Below are 18,439 nucleotides of genomic sequence, written 5' to 3' on the forward strand. Positions count from 1 at the left end.
GGCTGTCCTACAATTATATTTTATTAATATGGCTCTCACATACATACCTGTACAACAGACATACATTCCTACACACACGCAAGTGGATATACATCATTTCATGTTTCATTATTACAATATGCTAGATGTGGTAGTTCACATAGAAACAACAGACTTTTAAAAAGGAAAAAGGAAGAACAGGATCACATTAATCTCCACAGGCAGCAGTATGATGATCACCAATATTTTGGATCTGAGAAGCAACAAACAAATGTTTATGATTACTGAAGCATTCACGTAATTAGTCCTTGGTGCGTCTGTAGTGCACTATATAGGGAGTAGAGTACCTTTTCAGACTCGGGTCCTCGTGTTGGGAGCCAAAGCGTTTACCGGAATAAAATTGGTCAAAGGCTCATATTATTAAGCTCCAATGGTCCTTCTCACACTTGGGACATCATTGGTTTGGTCTTCGTTCACTTTGTTGACAACTTCCCATCATGGAAATAATAAAAATGCTACGAAATATCTCCATTCAAATACAACGAGTACTAAAAAGAGACATTTGAAATTAATTTGCAACTGTTGTAAAAGCAGTTGTTCTTACATTATGGGATGGTAGTACAATCTTTCTTCATATAGTCATTTTATACAGTCAGTGGTGGTGGGATGCTGTGAAAGTGGCTAACACTGGCAGGTATAATGCTATAAGACTTTATAAGGGGGGGGGGGGGGGGGGGGGACCCCCCCGGTCAAACAAGTCTTATGATAAGTCTTACATAAAAAATGCATTATACCTGTCCGCATTAAGTAAAGTGTTTCCAAATAGTGTTGAGACCCAACAAACTAAATGTAGTGGCTTCGTCACATATACTGACTACAGGTGACAGTAAGTTTTTGTGAACCCAAGCACAAAGTGCAAAAACGGATAACACAGAACAGTCATATTAAAATCCGAGCACTTGGATTTCCCAAACATGCCTGTGATGTGTCCTATTGTTGTCTAGAATTGATGATCTATGATTTGTGCAGGTAGAGTACAGTTATACTACACTGAGATGAAATCTGAGATAGGCTTACATCTAAAAACAAAAACATTTCCCAACAGCCAACGCATTTGATGGAGTGACGCCCCCTTGTGGCAAGAGAATGGAAATCAATTCTGTACCATATATATATATATATAAAGATATAGTAAAAAACATCCTAGGTATATAAGCACAGGTGTACATGATCATCAAGGATTAGATACAAATTCATCAAATAAGAACCCCTAATCTCATAAAAAGAGAGATATTGGCATATGACTAAAACAACTTCAGAGGACATACGACAGGAACACAGAAAAGAGTGTCACATATGTATAGGAAGACAGTAAAAATCCATAAACAGTATAAAATAGGGATGAACTTGTGGATAGACTGGCTAGCAGGCGCTGAGCATTCCCTGTTTCTGTGAGCTTTTTAAGATTCTATTGTGGATTTTCTATTTCTTTCCCTTTGATATTGAATACTACATTGTTAAGGAAGAGCTTGCAGGTAAGCATTTCACTGTACTGTTTACACCGGTTGTATCCTGTGCACGTGACAAATTAACGTTGATTTGATTTCACAGACATAGGAAAAGAGCGGGTAACCTAAACGAGGAGGCGCGGGCATAGGTGGAGATCATGGTACTCATTCCCTCACTATAGAGGGGTTCAATGGCCCTTATCAAAAGTCACTGAGGATGCTGATGTCAGCAAACTCTTTGCGGTAGCGGTGTGAGTAGAGGGCGAGCAGGATGGACCACTTCAGGGTCATTAAACTCCACACGCCCGACAGGAACAGGCTCCTCGGGTCAGTCAGTGCTGAAAATGACAGAGACACGACAGATATTAGTCTTGCGGACTCAGTGCAAAAGACCTGATTGGCACACTGTTACACATTTCATTCACTCAGGTACTTTTCAATGAATGTTCCTGTAGAAAAACTGACCACAGCTTCAGGCTTATAACATACACAAAGGCAATGGATTTCACATAGAATAACACCATGAATAATAACACCATGAACTTATATGTTATGTGTGTCATTTTGTGTGGAAATAGATTTAATCACGTGCAAGTGCCCTAAGAGCTGAAATATGCAATACTAATGACTAAATACTAAATACTAATGACTGATTCTTCACACATCCCATTCCAGTACCAGTTCAAGCATTTTAAAATTATATGAAAGCAAGCTTTTCTTTTATACTTACAAGACCATCACACTTGATTGAGCGATCTGTTTTGTCTTGTAGTAATGTGGTGCCTGCCTGTATTTCCTTAAACCTTTATTTTAGCAATATATGACATTGAGAATTGTAATTTTTTGGGGGGTCAGTAGGCACCCAACATAACAACAGGTTACAGCGTGTTGGATACAGTCACTCTTATAGAAGTCTACTGTCTGCATTCCTGATTCCTGTAACAGTTAGCTCACCTGTGTAATGTACACAGAAGCTCAGAAACACTTGCAAACATGGTCCTGTTTTATCAATTGCTGTGCGGATCAATGGGCAGCTCATTACCTATGTGAAAATGAATATGTAGCTTAAAGTTGTGTGCATTTGTATTTCATGTTGCAATAAAGATGGTGATGCTATAATAATAATAATAATAATACACATTTACAAAAGGCCTATATCTAAAAATACTTACAGCCTAATGAGAGATATATATACACACACACACACTACCGTTCAAAAGTTTGGGGTCACTTTGAAATGTCCTTGTTTTGAAAGAAAGCAAATTCTTTGTCCATTAAAATAACATAACATTTATCAGAAATACAGATAGACATATATAGACATTGTTAATGTTGTAAATGACTATCATAGCTGGAAACGGCTGATTTTTTTATGGAATATCTACATAGGCGTACAGAGGCCCATTATCAGCAACCATCACCCCTGTGTTCCAATGGCACGTTGTGTTAGCTAATCCAAGTTTATAATTTTAAAGGGCTAAATGATCATTAGAAAACCATTTTGCAATTATGTTCGCACAGCTGAAAATTGTTGTCCTGAATAAGGAAGCAATAAAACTTTAGACTAGTTGAGTATCTGGAGCATCAGCATTTGTGGGTTCGATTACAGGCTCAAAATGGCCAGAAACAAAGACCTTTCTTCTGAAACTCGTCAGTCTATTCTTGTTCTGAGAAATAAAGGCTATTCCATGCGAAAAATTGCCAAGAAACTGAAGATCTCGTACAACGCTGTGTACTACTCCCTTCACAGAACAGCGCAAACTGGCTCTAACCAGAATAGAAAGAGGAGTGGGAGGGAGGCCCCGGTGCACAACTGAGCAAGAGGACAAGTACATTAGAGTGTCTAGTTTGAGAAACAGACGCCTCACAAGTCCTCAACTAGCAGCTTCATTAAATAGTACCCGCAAAACACCAGTCTCAACGTCAACAGTGAAGAGGCGACTCCGGGATGCTGGCCTTTTAAAATGATAAACTTGGATTAGCTAACACAACGTGCCATTGGAACACAGGAGTGATGGTTGCTGATAATGGGCCTCTGTACGCCTATGTAGATATTCCATAAATAAAAATCTGCCATTTCCAGCTACAATAGTCATTTACAACATTAACAATGTCTACACTGTATTTCTGATCAATTTGAAATTATTTTAATGGACCAAAAATGCGATTTTCTTTCAAAAACAAGGACATTTCTAAGTGACCCCAAACTTTTGAACAGTAGCGTATATACACATTATTTAATAGCAGAACACAGTAAAGTCCATTACTCCACTGAAGAGTATGAATTAGGCTGTTTAAGAAGGTTTGAATCCTTAGCAACCTGCATTCACATTGTTTGAAGTACAATAGACCAACATATCTACTGTTGTAGGTCAAAGCTGTGTGCTGGAAACCTTAGTAGAGCATGGGTGGAGTAGGCATTGTGGTGCTCATGTGAATTTCCTTTATTTTTGGCTTCAGACCAATGCCTTCTTGTCACTTAAAACATTGTTTTTTACACCGGAAAGTGACTTTCTGTTAAAGGAGCATTATACAACATTTCCAAAAAAAGCCAGACTTTTTTTTCACAATCAAAAGTCAGTCATCGGCAGTGCTATTTTACCCTTCAAATCAGCCTCCACAAAAAGGTCTGGGCCTTAACGGCACAGGTGGTATGCTTGCATAAATGCAAGGGTTGCTGGTTTAAACCCTGGTCTGCTGGATGTTGCCTTCTAATAACTCAAATCAATTTTGAACTGTTTGTAGAATGTGTCGAATTTACCATGGATAAACAAAAGTAATTGTCTGTAGTTTTCAGAAGGTGAAAAGTTCAATTGATTGCAACAGTCTTACTGTAACCGCAACATTCAAACGAGGCTGCAATGAAAACGAATGGGACTGTAGTTGGCATCAAAATCCGGGGTGTGAACTACGTTTCGATTCAGCGTTGATTGACATGGTAATGGACTAACAGTATTGGAGAAAAGATGAAAAAAACTGACCCCTCTGACACTGTACGTTACATCGTGACTTGTCACTACGTAACGTACAGCGCTCATTTGCAACTCATTTTGTGACGTACAGCCTCTTTCCACCAGGGGTAGCCCTTCTCTCGCAGAGTAAAATCATGCTTAACCATATACACTTGTAAGAAAACCTCATGATTTTTGTCTAAATTAATATAATTATTGCTAATATTAAAATAATATATTTCATGACTAGGGTGCCAATTGCATTTTTTTATGCGAGCCATCATGACACTCAAAACCCGGAACAGCTGCAGTTCACTTGTGAGGCTAACGTTAGAGCAGCACTAAACCCCTCTTTAAATTCGACACAAACCTTCAAACAGGTATGTGATGAGACATTACATAAACTCTTTACGTTTTATTTACATTTTAAAGTTGATTAGTTGGACAAATAGGGTGAAAAAACCCTGTTTTCTTCACCCGACATATTTCCCCCTTTTCAAGATCACTTCGTAGCCTTCGTTCCCCACCCGCCATTTTTAAAAAGACCCGACGGAGCTCATTGCCTTGTTGAATTATGCAGAGATGGGCATCATGAAGGTCTCGTCATTAATTTTGTTGGAAAGGGGAGAAATTGTGCTTTACACTGGTATTGATATTACAGTTGATCTGGAAGTATTACGTTTTTGGGGCGCAAATATAAGGTCAATTGTACGGACCAAGGCGATGTACAAAAGTGAGTGAGTTTACGTTAGCTGGATAGCTTTCAGCTGACTGGTGTTATCTAGCTACAGAGGCTAACTGCTAGACTTTGGATAAGCAAGCTAACGTTACCCATCTAACGTTAGCTAACTTTACAGTCTTATGTTGGCTAACATTGCCTAGCTAGCTATCTAGCTAACTGGCTATCATTGCAGCCAAGGACGTTCGCTAGCTTATTTGTGCATATTTGTTTGTGCTCGGATTATACGCAAGTGTCTAGGTCAGCAGTTTACACAGATGATTTCAGCCTTATATGAAAAACAGTGGTTAGAGAATGAACAGTAGAGCAAGTGAAGGGCAGATGAGAAGCAAATTAGGATCAAAGAAGGAGTGAAGGAATAAGAGAGTGAATGGAGTGTGTGTGTGAGACTCACACTCTTTGTTGGTGATGGCGAGGGAGAGGAAGGTGATGAAGGCCACCACTGCCAGAAGGGCGAAGAAGACACCCATGAAGAGGAAGAACTTGAGGCCCTTCAGCCAGGTGCGCCAGTAGTCCTGCAAGTACATGATGTGGGTGATGAGGGCCCAGAAAGCCAGAACACCTGAGGGGGAAGAGACACAGAAACACAGGTTGTTCAAAATCCTTACACTTTGAGTCAAATTCCTGACGACATGATGAGACAAGCACTAAGTAACTTTAAGTATTTAATTGTAAGAATTGGAGGATGAAGATTTCCTCTTTGTTATAAAATCTTGAACTGCATTCAATGAATCAAATGGATTTATAAAGCCCTTTTTACATCAGCAGATGTCACAAAGTGCTTATGCAGAAACCGAGCCTAAAACCCCAAAGAGCAAGCAATGAAGATGTAGAGGCACGATGGCTAGGGATAAACTTCCTAGAAAGGCAGGAACCTAGGAAGAAACCTAGAGAGGAACCAGGCTCAGAGGGGTGGCCGGTACTCTTCTAGCTGTGCTGGTGGAGATAAGAGTACATGGCCATTGAGGTTAGGCTACTCTATGTTATTGTGTGGAGATGTGTTAGGGGTGAACATATTCTGACACAGCACATAACGTTTTGCTGTGTCATTTGTGTCTCAATTCAAACTGTTGTCACTCACTCCTTGTTCCTCTTTTACGGTGTCAGCTTCATAACAACAAGTCCATTTGACAACGTATAGCAGTGTCCTTCGTGAATCCACTTTCACCATTTCTTACACAATATTTGAACCGTCCTTACTCGTTGGGCATGCTAGGTAGGACAAAGTGGCAATGTTAAGGGCCATGTTCACAACGAGTCTCAACGTAGGAGTGCTGTTGACAGGCCTATAGAAACAGTCTTGCCTTTTAGATCATAATGAATAAGTGTAAATAATAGTAATACAGTTACATATTGGGATATTATTTTAGACGATATATATCGTATCGACAATATTGCAATATTATTTGAGCTAGTTGGCTGTACCTGTAGCAAAACGCCAGTATTTCTCCTTCATAGTTTGTTCTCCATCTTCTTTTTAAATAGGGAGCAAAAAAGTGTTCAGCACTTTTATTTCCATGACCAATCAAAACTTGTTTTCTCATGGCTCTCTCTTGTCCCTCTGCAGCAGACATATCGTGAGCAATATGTTTGGAACATCAAATCGCAATAAAACCACAGTATCAAATCACAATACATATAGAATTGTGAAAATCACAATACATATAGAATCTGCATCTAAGGGGGCATTCGTAAATACACTCTGGATATCTACTCCGATTTCAGAGCACTCTGGTCTGGTTGTCCCAGAGCGCAGAATAACTGCTGAATTTACGAACGTGCAACACCCATTGAATATGACCGGTTTCAGTAAACGTCAGGAAAAAAGCGTTATTAAATTGTTGCCAGCAGCACAGTTCGTCACCAGCGCTCTAGATAACATAAAAACAGCCTAACCAGCTACGCTAGGGCGAGTAAAATGGTCAGAGTGAGGTTCACTCATTTGTGTCTGAAAGTAGCTAGCAAGCCAGTTTCAACGGCAGTCAAGCTGAGGTCAGAACGCTCGGCTCAACCCTACTCCTCGGCCAAACAAAAGTTTTGTTCACTCCAGTACAAAATGCAATTGTACAAAACAAGTTAGAGAAACAGACCCAGCCACAAATAAACACTCTGAAATTACGAATGCCCAAAGCGCACTCTGGCACTCCAGAGTGAATTTACGAACACACCCTAATGATACACCTCATGATAATATCGTATTGTGAGGTCCCTGGCAAATCCCAGCTCTAGTAAAAATAAGTGTATATAGACAGGGAGGACCAGATCCTGGATCATAACCCACTGACACATGTTTTGAATACAGGCCCAGAACTAATGAGCAAGTAGCCTACATAAACTTTATGTTCTTTCTTCAGGGTTGGGGGTTAAACAGTTTTAACAGTGTTTGAGGTTTGAAAGTAACATACTGGCTTCCTTTCAAGCATGGTCAGATAGTGATTAGGGCTGAGTCTTGATTCTCCACCTTTTCCTGAAGTGTGCACTTGCACACTTCCTGTCGTGGACTTAACAAATGGTAGAAACTCCCTCCTACCAATGCTTACAACAATCCAAAGCTTTTAAATCAATGATGGGGAGTTTTTTGGGGAAAGTGTAGAGAATTGGGATACAGCAAAGCTACTAAGTTCAATTGTTAGATGGAGCTTTAAGTTTTATTAGTCGTATGTATGGTATACACATGGTATACACCGTCCAATGAAATGCTTACTTGCAGGTTCCCTTCAACAAATAAACAACAATAAGAAATAAAATATAAGAATAGAACAATGCCTCAGTAGAATAGAATACAATTTTTAGCATAAGTATAATACAGGAAGGCACCATTTATTGTCCAATATTTACACATGTTTTGGAGAATAGCGGGGGGTGGCAATAAGAGTCTGATAGCAGCAGTTGTGTGTGTAGCATGAATGTATAAGTATGTGTGAAAGAGTCTATATCTGTGTGAGTGTGTGCGTGTGTGCTAAGGAGTGCAGCTGGTCTGTCCAGTTCAAGAGTTCAGCAGTCTGATGGCTTGTAGATAGAAACTGTCTCTGAGCCTGTTGGTATCAGACTTCATGCTCTGATACCAAGAAGGCTTGTCTTATTCTGCTGTGTCAATCTGCCATGCTGACCCCACTAATTTCCCCATCTCATCTCATGGTTTACAATCATATGACCAAGCACACACCAAAAAAAAATATTTTAAAAACAACCTTTATTGATTGTTTCTCTATTGGCACAGGCACCACATGCTGCTATCATGACCCCACTAGAAAAAAAAGTGGATTTGGCCTTTGGAACATTAGTGACAGAGCACTTTATAAAAAGTCATTTGACTTCATGTTAGATTGAAATCATGAATTTAACAACAGCAAGATGTACACTGTATGTGAAATATACATACTGTAATGACCGGACTAGATCATAAAGGAACAATTGTCCAGACTGAGGATTCAGTTTACGAATTTACGGTTTATTAACCCAACTTCACACAGGCTACTGTTTGGCCGTAGCCCACGGCAAATAAATGAAAGATACCCCACAAACCAACCGTGATCTTCTCTTGTGAAGACCAGACGTAAGAGAGAGAACAATGGCTAAACCTGGTCTTAACTTGCAATGCTCCATCCCCCTGCCCAACCCCCCTCCACGCCACTCCGCCAACCACCAGGATGCCCGGCATCAGAACATTCCAGGCATTCCCGTGATTGGCAGATAGCAGGTTGATTGGCATGTTGGACCCCGCGAATACTGGGTACTGGTAAGTACAACACAACCAACTAATAGCCTAACACGTAACACACAGCTGTCTGTGCGGGTCACTACAATACAATACCTTACTAAATGCATCACTAAATAGGCATCTGCAGCTACTATTCTGTTTGAAGAAGTATGAGTTTACAACAATGAGAAGAGAGAAAAGTCACACAGATATCAACTTGCTGACCTGAGAGGATGAACTAACGAGAGCGCAAAGTTCACAGCCACAAATGCACCACTAATTAACTAGGTCATTACATAACTGACAAAAGGGGTGCTCTTAGTGTTACACAGTCAATACCTGTGTTTTACACCACATTATAAAATAAAAACACTAGGCAATATAGCACATAATTTATTGTACAATAACTATGCACGGTTGGTAACTAGGCCTTAATGTTCCTCCGACTGCAGTGTAGCCAATGTTCAATACTTGAAAGTTGAACTGCTTTATGGTAGGTGCAGGCTTCCACTCTTATCAAGTCAGAAAATTGGAATGGTGATGTGGAGATAACTTCCAATGGGATGAGTAGCAGGACTTGTGTGCCAAGTTCATCTGAGGAGACTGTTTAAAAAGGCTGTGTAAGCAGAAATACAGTACAGTCTGAGTTGACACCTGACAGGTTTTTGACCAGTGTTGTTTTAGCATCAGGAATATCCAACATTCCAGGTTAACCAGGAAGGCTTTCAACTTACTCTTGAAAGTTGTAATAGTAAAATGCTCAAGGTGAAATTTCGAAATTGGGTAGTGCATCATCAGTTTTCCTCTTGTCATGTCAGTCATTGCTGACCTTAGAGAGCTATTTATAACTTGTCAGAAATGTCCAGATCAACAAGCCCATGGCAGCTAATGTAACTGATGTGAAATGGCTAGCTAGTTAGCGGGGTGCGCGCTAATAGCGTTTCAATCGGTGACGTCACTTGCTCTGAGACCTTGAAGTAATTGTTCCCCTTGCTCTGAAATGTTCAACGCTATTGTGGCGCGATGGGTAACGATGCTTCATGGCAGGCAGTTCTTGATGTGTGCAGAAAGTCCCTGGTGCGAGGAGGGGGCCTGAAGCTATACTGTTACACTAACGTTTTTAACTAGGTATTTTATTTGCCCATTGGTTTTGTAGTAATGTGTGAGTCACTCAAATATCACATGAATACACATTATACATGGCAAAACGTTTAGAATTGCAAGAAAATGTGCTTTAAAACTGCTAAATGATATCTGCACCCTATGACAAAATGTGTAAAATTGCAGGAAATAAGTTTTAAACCTGCAAAATGTTGTCTCCGCCAACAAGAGGGTGTGAACAGATTGTGTCATGAACAGAGCTTGTGCCCATAGAAAAAGACGGGGGGCTGAGCGAAACCCCTGTAATAGCTCCTGCTAAAACGCTGATGTGTAAAAAACTGTTTTGGAAACTCGAAAGTAGACATAGGCCTATTTACTTTTATATGTAATGCAATGTACAGAGATGTAGTAGTTTATAACCTGGTGTGTAGAGATTTAGCTATTCTCTTCTGAAGTCAAGTTTACCGATTCAACTTTGCGAGTTATAATACCTTGACCTGGGGCATGTTGTTCAGTGAGGATCGTGTTGCAACGCTTAAAACTATAGAATGTTGCCGACCGACAGATTATACAACATCTTCACATAATCATATCGGTGTCTGTCTGTCGCTGAACATTCTGTAGCTAACGTTCCATTTTCTTTTGGAAAAATACATTAAAGTGTGGGCTTCTAAACATGTGGCACTCCAAACCCGAGGACTGTAACACTTGTAACATGAGATGGGTACCGACACTGTGGCAATATCCAGTTCATGTGAGTCAGATGGACAGTTGCACCCTGAAAATATTGCAAAAGCTATAATGTTACATCATGTCTGCAGCCTCATTCACAAAATAAATAATTGTTTACATTCTGGCTAATACTTTACCTGATAATCCTCCCATTGCAGCTGTCCATGATTGTTTGTACGCGATGTTCCACACGATAAACGCAGAGAATCCTATAAGCATGCCAAAAGCGGCATACCCGATACTGATGTACGTCTTATTGAACCCCATTGGGGACGGATGACAGACGACAAGAATACTTAAATAACAATACCGTCAACGTTTAAAAACAAGTGCTTTGTTTTGAGAAACTCGTTTCTGTACTCCACGACTCAAGCTAGTTTAACAGCTGCATGGTAGTGTACTGGGATAAATACGTCCGAACGACAATAGTAGCTAATACGTTACGTTGCTGCAAATGTGAGCTAAATCGACATAGCTCATATAAAAGTCTACACAATAACACAACACGAACGATGTGCCCTATTTGTAAGCTAGAAATGGTTGTTGTTATTCTTCTTCTGCGTTCCGACAGAATAGACGCTGCCTTTCTCAGGTCGGAGTGCGAATTACACATTTGTGACCGACTAGCTCGATTCGGTCTTACGTAGCAAAATTTGAAATTGTGTTTTTTACATTGGATAAAAGTAAAGCCTCGGAGCTAGAAAATTGTATATCATACACTACAATAGAGGAACAATGGAAAAGTAATTATGCTTTGAAAGTTGATCAACTTTGTAACCTCACTTTTGAGAAAATGTCCCTTGAATATTTTGGTACACCAACTGGATAGCTCTTCTTTGTCTACACCCATTCAGCATCGTTCACACCCTCTTAAGCTTTAGCCCCACCCAGCTCTTTAGGGATTTACATGTGAGGTCATATAGTAAACAACCAAAGATTTCAAGACTAAAGGCTGGTTTATACTACGGATGTGTTCGTAAATTCAATCTGTAGTACCAGAGTGTGCTTTGGGCATTTGTAAACTCAGAGCGTTGTCAGATTGTCCGTTCGTAAATTCAGAGCGTTTTGCTCTCGGATCCGAGCGTTCTGACCTAACAATAGCAGTCAAGCACCTAACCTAACTGGCTAACATTGGCTAGCTTTCTAGCTACTTCCAGACACAAATGAGGCAACCAGTTTACTCGACCTAGCAGAGCTGGTTAGGCTGTTTTACGTTATTCAGAGCGCTGGTGACTGCAACTGTGCTCCTGGCAACAATTTAATTAAGCTTTTTTGCCAACGTTTACTGATACCGGCCATATTCAACAGGTGTTGAGCATTCATAAATTTGGCAGTTATTCTACACTCTGGCACACTCAGACGAGTGCTCTGAAATCGGAGTAGATAGCCAGAGCAAATTTACCAGCTACATCTATTGACAGTTGTTGCAGTGACATCATGAACATTCTATTGACAGGGTTACTTGCATAGAGGAGTCTATTTAGCTAGCTAAATATTTAACCATAATCACAACTCATAACGTTACTACCCTGCATGAATCTGCAGGTAGCTAACCCCACATTCCTCACACCTCCCATCTGGGTGTTTCCCCACTAACACTAACCAACTTCCCAATCCAAAATGACCCCACCTCAGCCTTGTCAACGGAACCCCATCCCCCCCCTTCACTCCCCAGATACCTACTGACCTTCCACAGATTTGCTTGACAATGCTGTTATCTAATAGTCACAGCCAACGATAAGGCATCAATTAAATCCTTATGCTGCATTCATAACCAGTTGGGAAGGTGGTAATTACCAGTTGTGAAGTCTTAAATATGAGTTGGATACATTCACATTTTGAAGTGGGAAATACCATGGAGGCCCATGGAGATGATTAGAAGGCTTGTGATTGTTTAGCAAATTTTTTGCCCATAAAAATTATATCCAGAGCTGCTTTCACTTTCTACAATAATAAATGGAAGATGAACAGAATACATTTTGTATGAACAATTTGTATTTTGTTCTTACCATAAACAAATACTGATGAAGATGCCTCCATGCTTGCTGTCTTTTTTGTTGACAAATTACGTCAGAGAGGTGCAAGTGGGAAACTCAGCGCACAGGGATGATAGACGAGTTTCCCAAAGTAATTACCAGCTGGAGGGGCATTCAAGGGGATTTTTCCCAGTCGCATGCTTGTATTTAAGAAATCTACAAGATGTTGTGAATGCGGCATCACACCAGAGAGAGGTGTCAGGCTCGAGCGACTGCGGAATTATGAGAAACCACCGCCCACTGTGGTATTGGAAGACTTGATAGAGATTGCTCAGTCGTTCTGTGGTATTCTTGCACACCAGCAGGCAAAAAATGTATAACATCCCTCAGCACCAAATACCCTAGTTTTGTACTCCCAGTTATTCTTACACCTCCAACGACTCTTGCCACTTCCTTACCTTAGTTCTCGGGAGCTTGACCGTACAGCCCTCTATTGACATCTATAAATTGTGTAAGCTAATATACAATAGCTTGTATAAGCTGGCTATATAGGCCTAAACTAGCTGAATAAGATCAGTTCATCCTGTGTTACATCATACCTTTCATTACTTATCATGTGCTACTGAATACTATACTGTAGTTAAATAAAGGTTAAATAAAAAATAAAGAAATAAAAATGGAGAACAATATTGTACAAAAGGCTATGGAGATATAGCAGAATAAATAAAAAATATTAGTTAATCACAATAAAACTGTTTCTCCGCCCACGGGTGATGTGGAGCAAAACATGCTAAGCGATCTCCAGCTCTGAGAAGAAGAAGCTAGAGAAAGTGAAAGTCAGAAAGTTCCAGCCATTTCCTGTGTTTGTAATTAGCTAGATTGTTTTGTTTTAGCCAAGGCCAGTGTGAGTCCTTGCCGAGATATAGCCTGAAAACCCTTGACAAATCCCTAGGCAGACCCCTTGAGTCTTGTAGAAAGCCAGAGGTCAAACTCACAGCTTCTGGACGTCCTCTGACATTCTAGCTCTCTGGCCACCACTCCTGATGTCAACCCAACTACTCCAAACATCCTACCCCTGGCTGTCTCTGACCCCCTTTCCTCCCAGAGGGACCTGTAAACCAAAGAGGTCCCCTCCCTCCATCAAGGTCCATCCTTCCCCTGTTGCATGGCAACAAACTCTCCTTCCCCCCATCCTCCCCCAGGGATAAGGAGCAACTGAGGACCACTGCTCAGAGTGGAACAGGGGTCATGGCTAGAAGGGATACAGCTTTTGTCAAATTAACATCAAGTTGAATTATAATCTAATTATCCTAAACGCCTACGTTATTTCTCCTAACTTGCTGTGCAATTTCTCCTAACATGCTAAGAAAAGTGAAATCTGACAAAAGCTGTATCCCATCTAGTCGAAACCTAGAACAGTGGCTCTAATGCAGTCTGTTAGCTTAGGGCAGTTGTCACAAACCGGGCGATCTCGATCTCCAAGGCAGTCCTAGGGTGCGTTCATAAATTCACTCTGGCACTCTAGATTGAATTTCAGACACACCCCTAGCCAATCCCCAAACATTTCTGTAAAAAACAACAACGATAACGCCACAGATAGATGTTTCACCGGATATATAATTCACTACCACATATGGCAGGGAGAGGAAGACCAGTGGCCGGCAGTAGGAGAAGATGGAACGAGATGGATTTTGGCCGACATTGTGCAAATTTTCTCATCGATGAAACATTTGATCTCAGTACAGTTTGCTGTTCCCAAAACTACAATCTGTTACGAACAGAGTGGACTAAGTTTTGCAGACTTTACCCTTTCCCAAAGTAAAAAAAAATTGCTCAGATCACTGTGCCTGCAAAGTTTCCTCGAGCCATAGACTGTAAAAAGAAACCTCAAACGAACAGTAAGGTTGATAATGTGAGACAGTCCAAGGTGGCTTAGCAGTTCAGACGTATTTTTCCGTGTTGTCGTGTCGTGTCCTGTATATATATATATTTACACCTTTTCTTCACATATCTTTTATTTATTTTATTATCCAAGAACTCAACTACAAAAGCTTTCCTGCAAAAGCTTTCCTGCAACCCGCTTCACCAATTACAATCGGTCAAACGACCTCCACTCATCACTGTCAAACGCTCCCTGAAACACTTCAGCGAGCAGGCCTTCCTAATTGACCTGGCCGGGGTATCCTGGAAGGATATTGATCTCATCCCGTCAGTAGAGGATGCCTGGTCATTTTTTTAAAATGCCTTCCTCACCATCCTGAATAAGCATGCCCCATTCAAGAAATTTAGAACCAGGAACAGATATAGCCCTTGGTTCTCTCCTGACCTGACTGCCCTTAACCAACAGAAAAACATCCTATGGCGTTCTGCATTAGCATCGAACAGCCCCCGTGATATGCAACTTTTCAGGGAAGCCAGAAACCAATATACACAGGCAGTTAGAACAGCCAAGGCTAGCTTTTTCAAGCAGAAATTTGCTTCCTGCAACACAAATTCAAAAAAGTTCTGGGACACCGTAAAGTCCATGGAGAATAAGAACACCTCCTCCCAGCTTCCAACCGCCCTGAAGATAGGAAACACTGTCACCACCGACAAATCCACTATAATTGAGAATTTCAATAAGCATTTTTCTACGGCTGGCCATGCTTTCCACCTGGCTACCCCTACCCGGGACAACAGCACTGCCCTCCCCTCTGCTACTCGCCCAAGCCTTCCCCATTTCTCTTTCTCCCAAATACAGTCAGCTGATGTTCTTAATGAGCTGCAAAATCTGGACCCTTACAAATCAGCCGGGCTAGATAATCTGGACCCTTTCTTTCTAAAACTATCTGCTGAAATTGTTGCCACCCCTATTACTAGCCTCTTCAACCTCTCTTTCGTGTCGTCTGAGATCCCCAAAGATTGGAAAGCAGCTGCGGTTATCCCCCTCTTCAAAGGGGGGGACACCCTTGACCCTAACTGCTACAGACCTATATCTATCCTACCCTGCCTTTCTAAGGTCTTCGAAAGCCAAGTCAACAAACAGATTACTGACCATTTCGAATCACACCACACCTTCTCCGCTATGCAATCTGGTTTCAGAGCTGGTCATGGGTGCACCTCAGCCACGCTCAAGGTCATAAACGATATCGTAACCGCCATCGATAGGAAACAATACTGTGCAGCCGTATTCATTGACCTGGCCAAGGCTTTTGACTCTGTCAATCACCACATCCTCATTGGCAGACTCGACAGCCTTGGTTTCTCTAATGATTGCCTCGCCTGGTTCACCAACTACTTCTCTGATAGAGTTCAGTGTGTCAAATCGGAGGGTCTGTTGTCCGGGCCTCTGGCAGTCTCTATGGGGGTGCCACAGGGTTCAATTCTTGGACCGACTCTCTTCTCTGTTTACATCAATGATGTCGCTCTTGCTGCTGGTGATTCTCTGATCCACCTCTACGCAGACGACACTATTCTGTATACTTCTGGCCCTTCTTTTGACACTGTGTTAACAACCCTCCAGGCGAGCTTCAATGCCATACAACTCTCCTTCCGTGGCCTCCAACTGCTCTTAAATACAAGTAAAACCAAATGCATGCTCTTCAACCGATCGCTGCCTGCTCCTGCCCGCCTGTCCAACATCACTACTTTGGACGGCTCTGACTTAGAATATGTGGACAACTACAAATACCTAGGTGTCTGGTTAGACTGTAAACTCTCCTTCCAGACCCACATCAAACATCTCCAATCCAAAGTCAAATCTAGAATTGGCTTCCTATTCCGCAACAAAGCATCCTTTACTCATGCTGCCAAACATACCCTTGTAAAACTGACCATCCTACCAATCCTCGACTTCGGTGATGTCATTTACAAAATAGCCTCCAAAACCCTACTCAATAAATTGGATGCAGTCTATCACAGTGCCATCCGTTTTGTCACCAAAGCCCCATATACTACCCACCACTGCGACCTGTACACTCTCGTTGGCTGGCCCTCGCTTCATACTCGTCGCCAAACCCATTGGTTCCAGGTCATCTACAAGACCCTGCTAGGTAAAGTCCCCCCTTATCTCAGCTCGCTGGTCACCATAGCAGCACCTACCCGTAGCACGCGCTCCAGCAGGTATATCTCTCTAGTCACCCCCAAAACCAATTCTTCCTTTGGACGGCTCTCCTTCCAGTTCTCTGCTGCCAATGACTGGAACGAACTACAAAAATCTCTGAAACTGGAAACACCTATCTCCCTCACTAGCTTTAAGCACCAGCTGTCAGAGCAGCTCATAGATTACTGCACCTGTACATAACCCATCTACAATTTAGCCCAAACAACTACCTCTTTACCTACTGTATTTATTTATTAATTTATTTTGCTCCTTTGCACCCCATTATTTCTGTCTCTACTTTGCACTTTCTTCCAATGCAAACCAACCATTCCAGTGTTTTTTTTTAGTTTTTATTTTACTTGCTGTGTTGTACTCACTTCGCCTCCATGGCCTTTTTATATTTTTATTTATTTATACATATATCTGTTTGCCTTCACCTCCCTTATCTCACCTCACTTGCTCACATTGTATATAGACTTATTTTTATTTTTTATTTTTTTTTTTTTCACTGTATTATTGACTATATGTTTGTTTTTACTCCATGTGTAACTATGTGTTGTTGTATGTGTCGAACTGCTTTGCTTTATCTTGGCCAGGTCGCAATTGTAAATGAGAACGTGTTCTCAATTTGCCTACCTGGTTAAATAAAGGTTAAATAAATAAATAAATAAAATAAAATAAATAAATAAAATGTGAGACAGTGGCGACCCATCATTCAGGGCAGGTGGGGTTTTGAGACCCACATTTTTAGCTAAATTAAATTAAATAAAACAAAAAATGTTGGCGGGTGGGTTGCCTGTTTTGCATGTTATTTTGGCATTAATACATGTCACGTATCAGTTTGCAAACAATGTAAAAAAAAAAAAAAAGAGAAAAAAAAGCATTGCGTTAATTAAGCTGCATACGAGTAAGGCAGCTACAAAATGCAGGTGTTTCAGCCTAGCTCAGCGCTTTCTGTGGTGGTGGGGCAGCCAGCAGAAAATACAGAGCTTAGGGTTTGGTAATGTTCTCTAGTTGCGCCGTGATTGGCTCAGTGTTCTGTCACTCATGGGGACACTACGTCCCCCCCAAATCTAAGGGTACAACTCAAAAATTCAAGCCCCTTGGGTGCTGTAACCCATATCGGTGCTCATCAGCCATTGGACATAAACATTACACAACAATTTGGAAATCTCAAATTCAACAATGAGTGGTTTGGAAGGAATCAGTGGCTAACTACAAGCACTGCAAAGCAATCACTAGCCTGCTATTCAGTGGAGTGGTTGTGTGGTCCCAAGTCTGGGTTTAAGGGTCTCTTTTCCAAGCTTAAAATTATAAACATTCAACATTGGCTATGCTGTCAATCGGGGAAATCTGACTTCAGTGAGTTCAAGACAATTGGGAACTCAGGAAAAAACGATCTCCGACTGGGAAAACAAGTTTTGAACAACTCGGAATTGTAAATCGGGAACTCGGGCCTCTTTCTAGAGCTATGACCCGAAGATCACTGATGTCAACATGATTCCACCTTGTTTTGTCTAAGTTCCCAGGTAGTTTTTCCAAGTTCCAGAGAATGCCAGACTTTGATGACAAAGTTTGATGACAAAATTTGCCCACGAAGGACTGCCGCGCCATCTTCCTGTTCAGGTGAGCACATACAAAAATGTCTTGTATGCTGCTGCATAAATTATGT

At 41.2% G+C, this 18,439-nt stretch overlaps 1 protein-coding gene across 1 annotated transcript; it reads right to left on the reverse strand.

The window, feature by feature from the left end:
- Positions 1-10,977, reverse strand: LOC120065409 (heme transporter hrg1-A-like). Its single transcript, XM_039016399.1, has 3 exons — positions 10,848-10,977; positions 5,572-5,739; positions 1-1,825 (listed from the first exon to the last, which is right to left on the reverse strand). Exons 1-3 carry the CDS (start codon positions 10,975-10,977, stop codon positions 1,689-1,691), a joined length of 435 nt encoding a protein of 144 aa, XP_038872327.1. The 3' UTR covers positions 1-1,688.
- Positions 10,978-18,439: the final 7,462 nt, after the last annotated feature.

This window comes from Salvelinus namaycush, chromosome 20 (genome assembly GCF_016432855.1).
Source record: "Salvelinus namaycush isolate Seneca chromosome 20, SaNama_1.0, whole genome shotgun sequence".
In the NCBI taxonomy this organism is placed as follows: domain Eukaryota; kingdom Metazoa; phylum Chordata; class Actinopteri; order Salmoniformes; family Salmonidae; genus Salvelinus; species Salvelinus namaycush.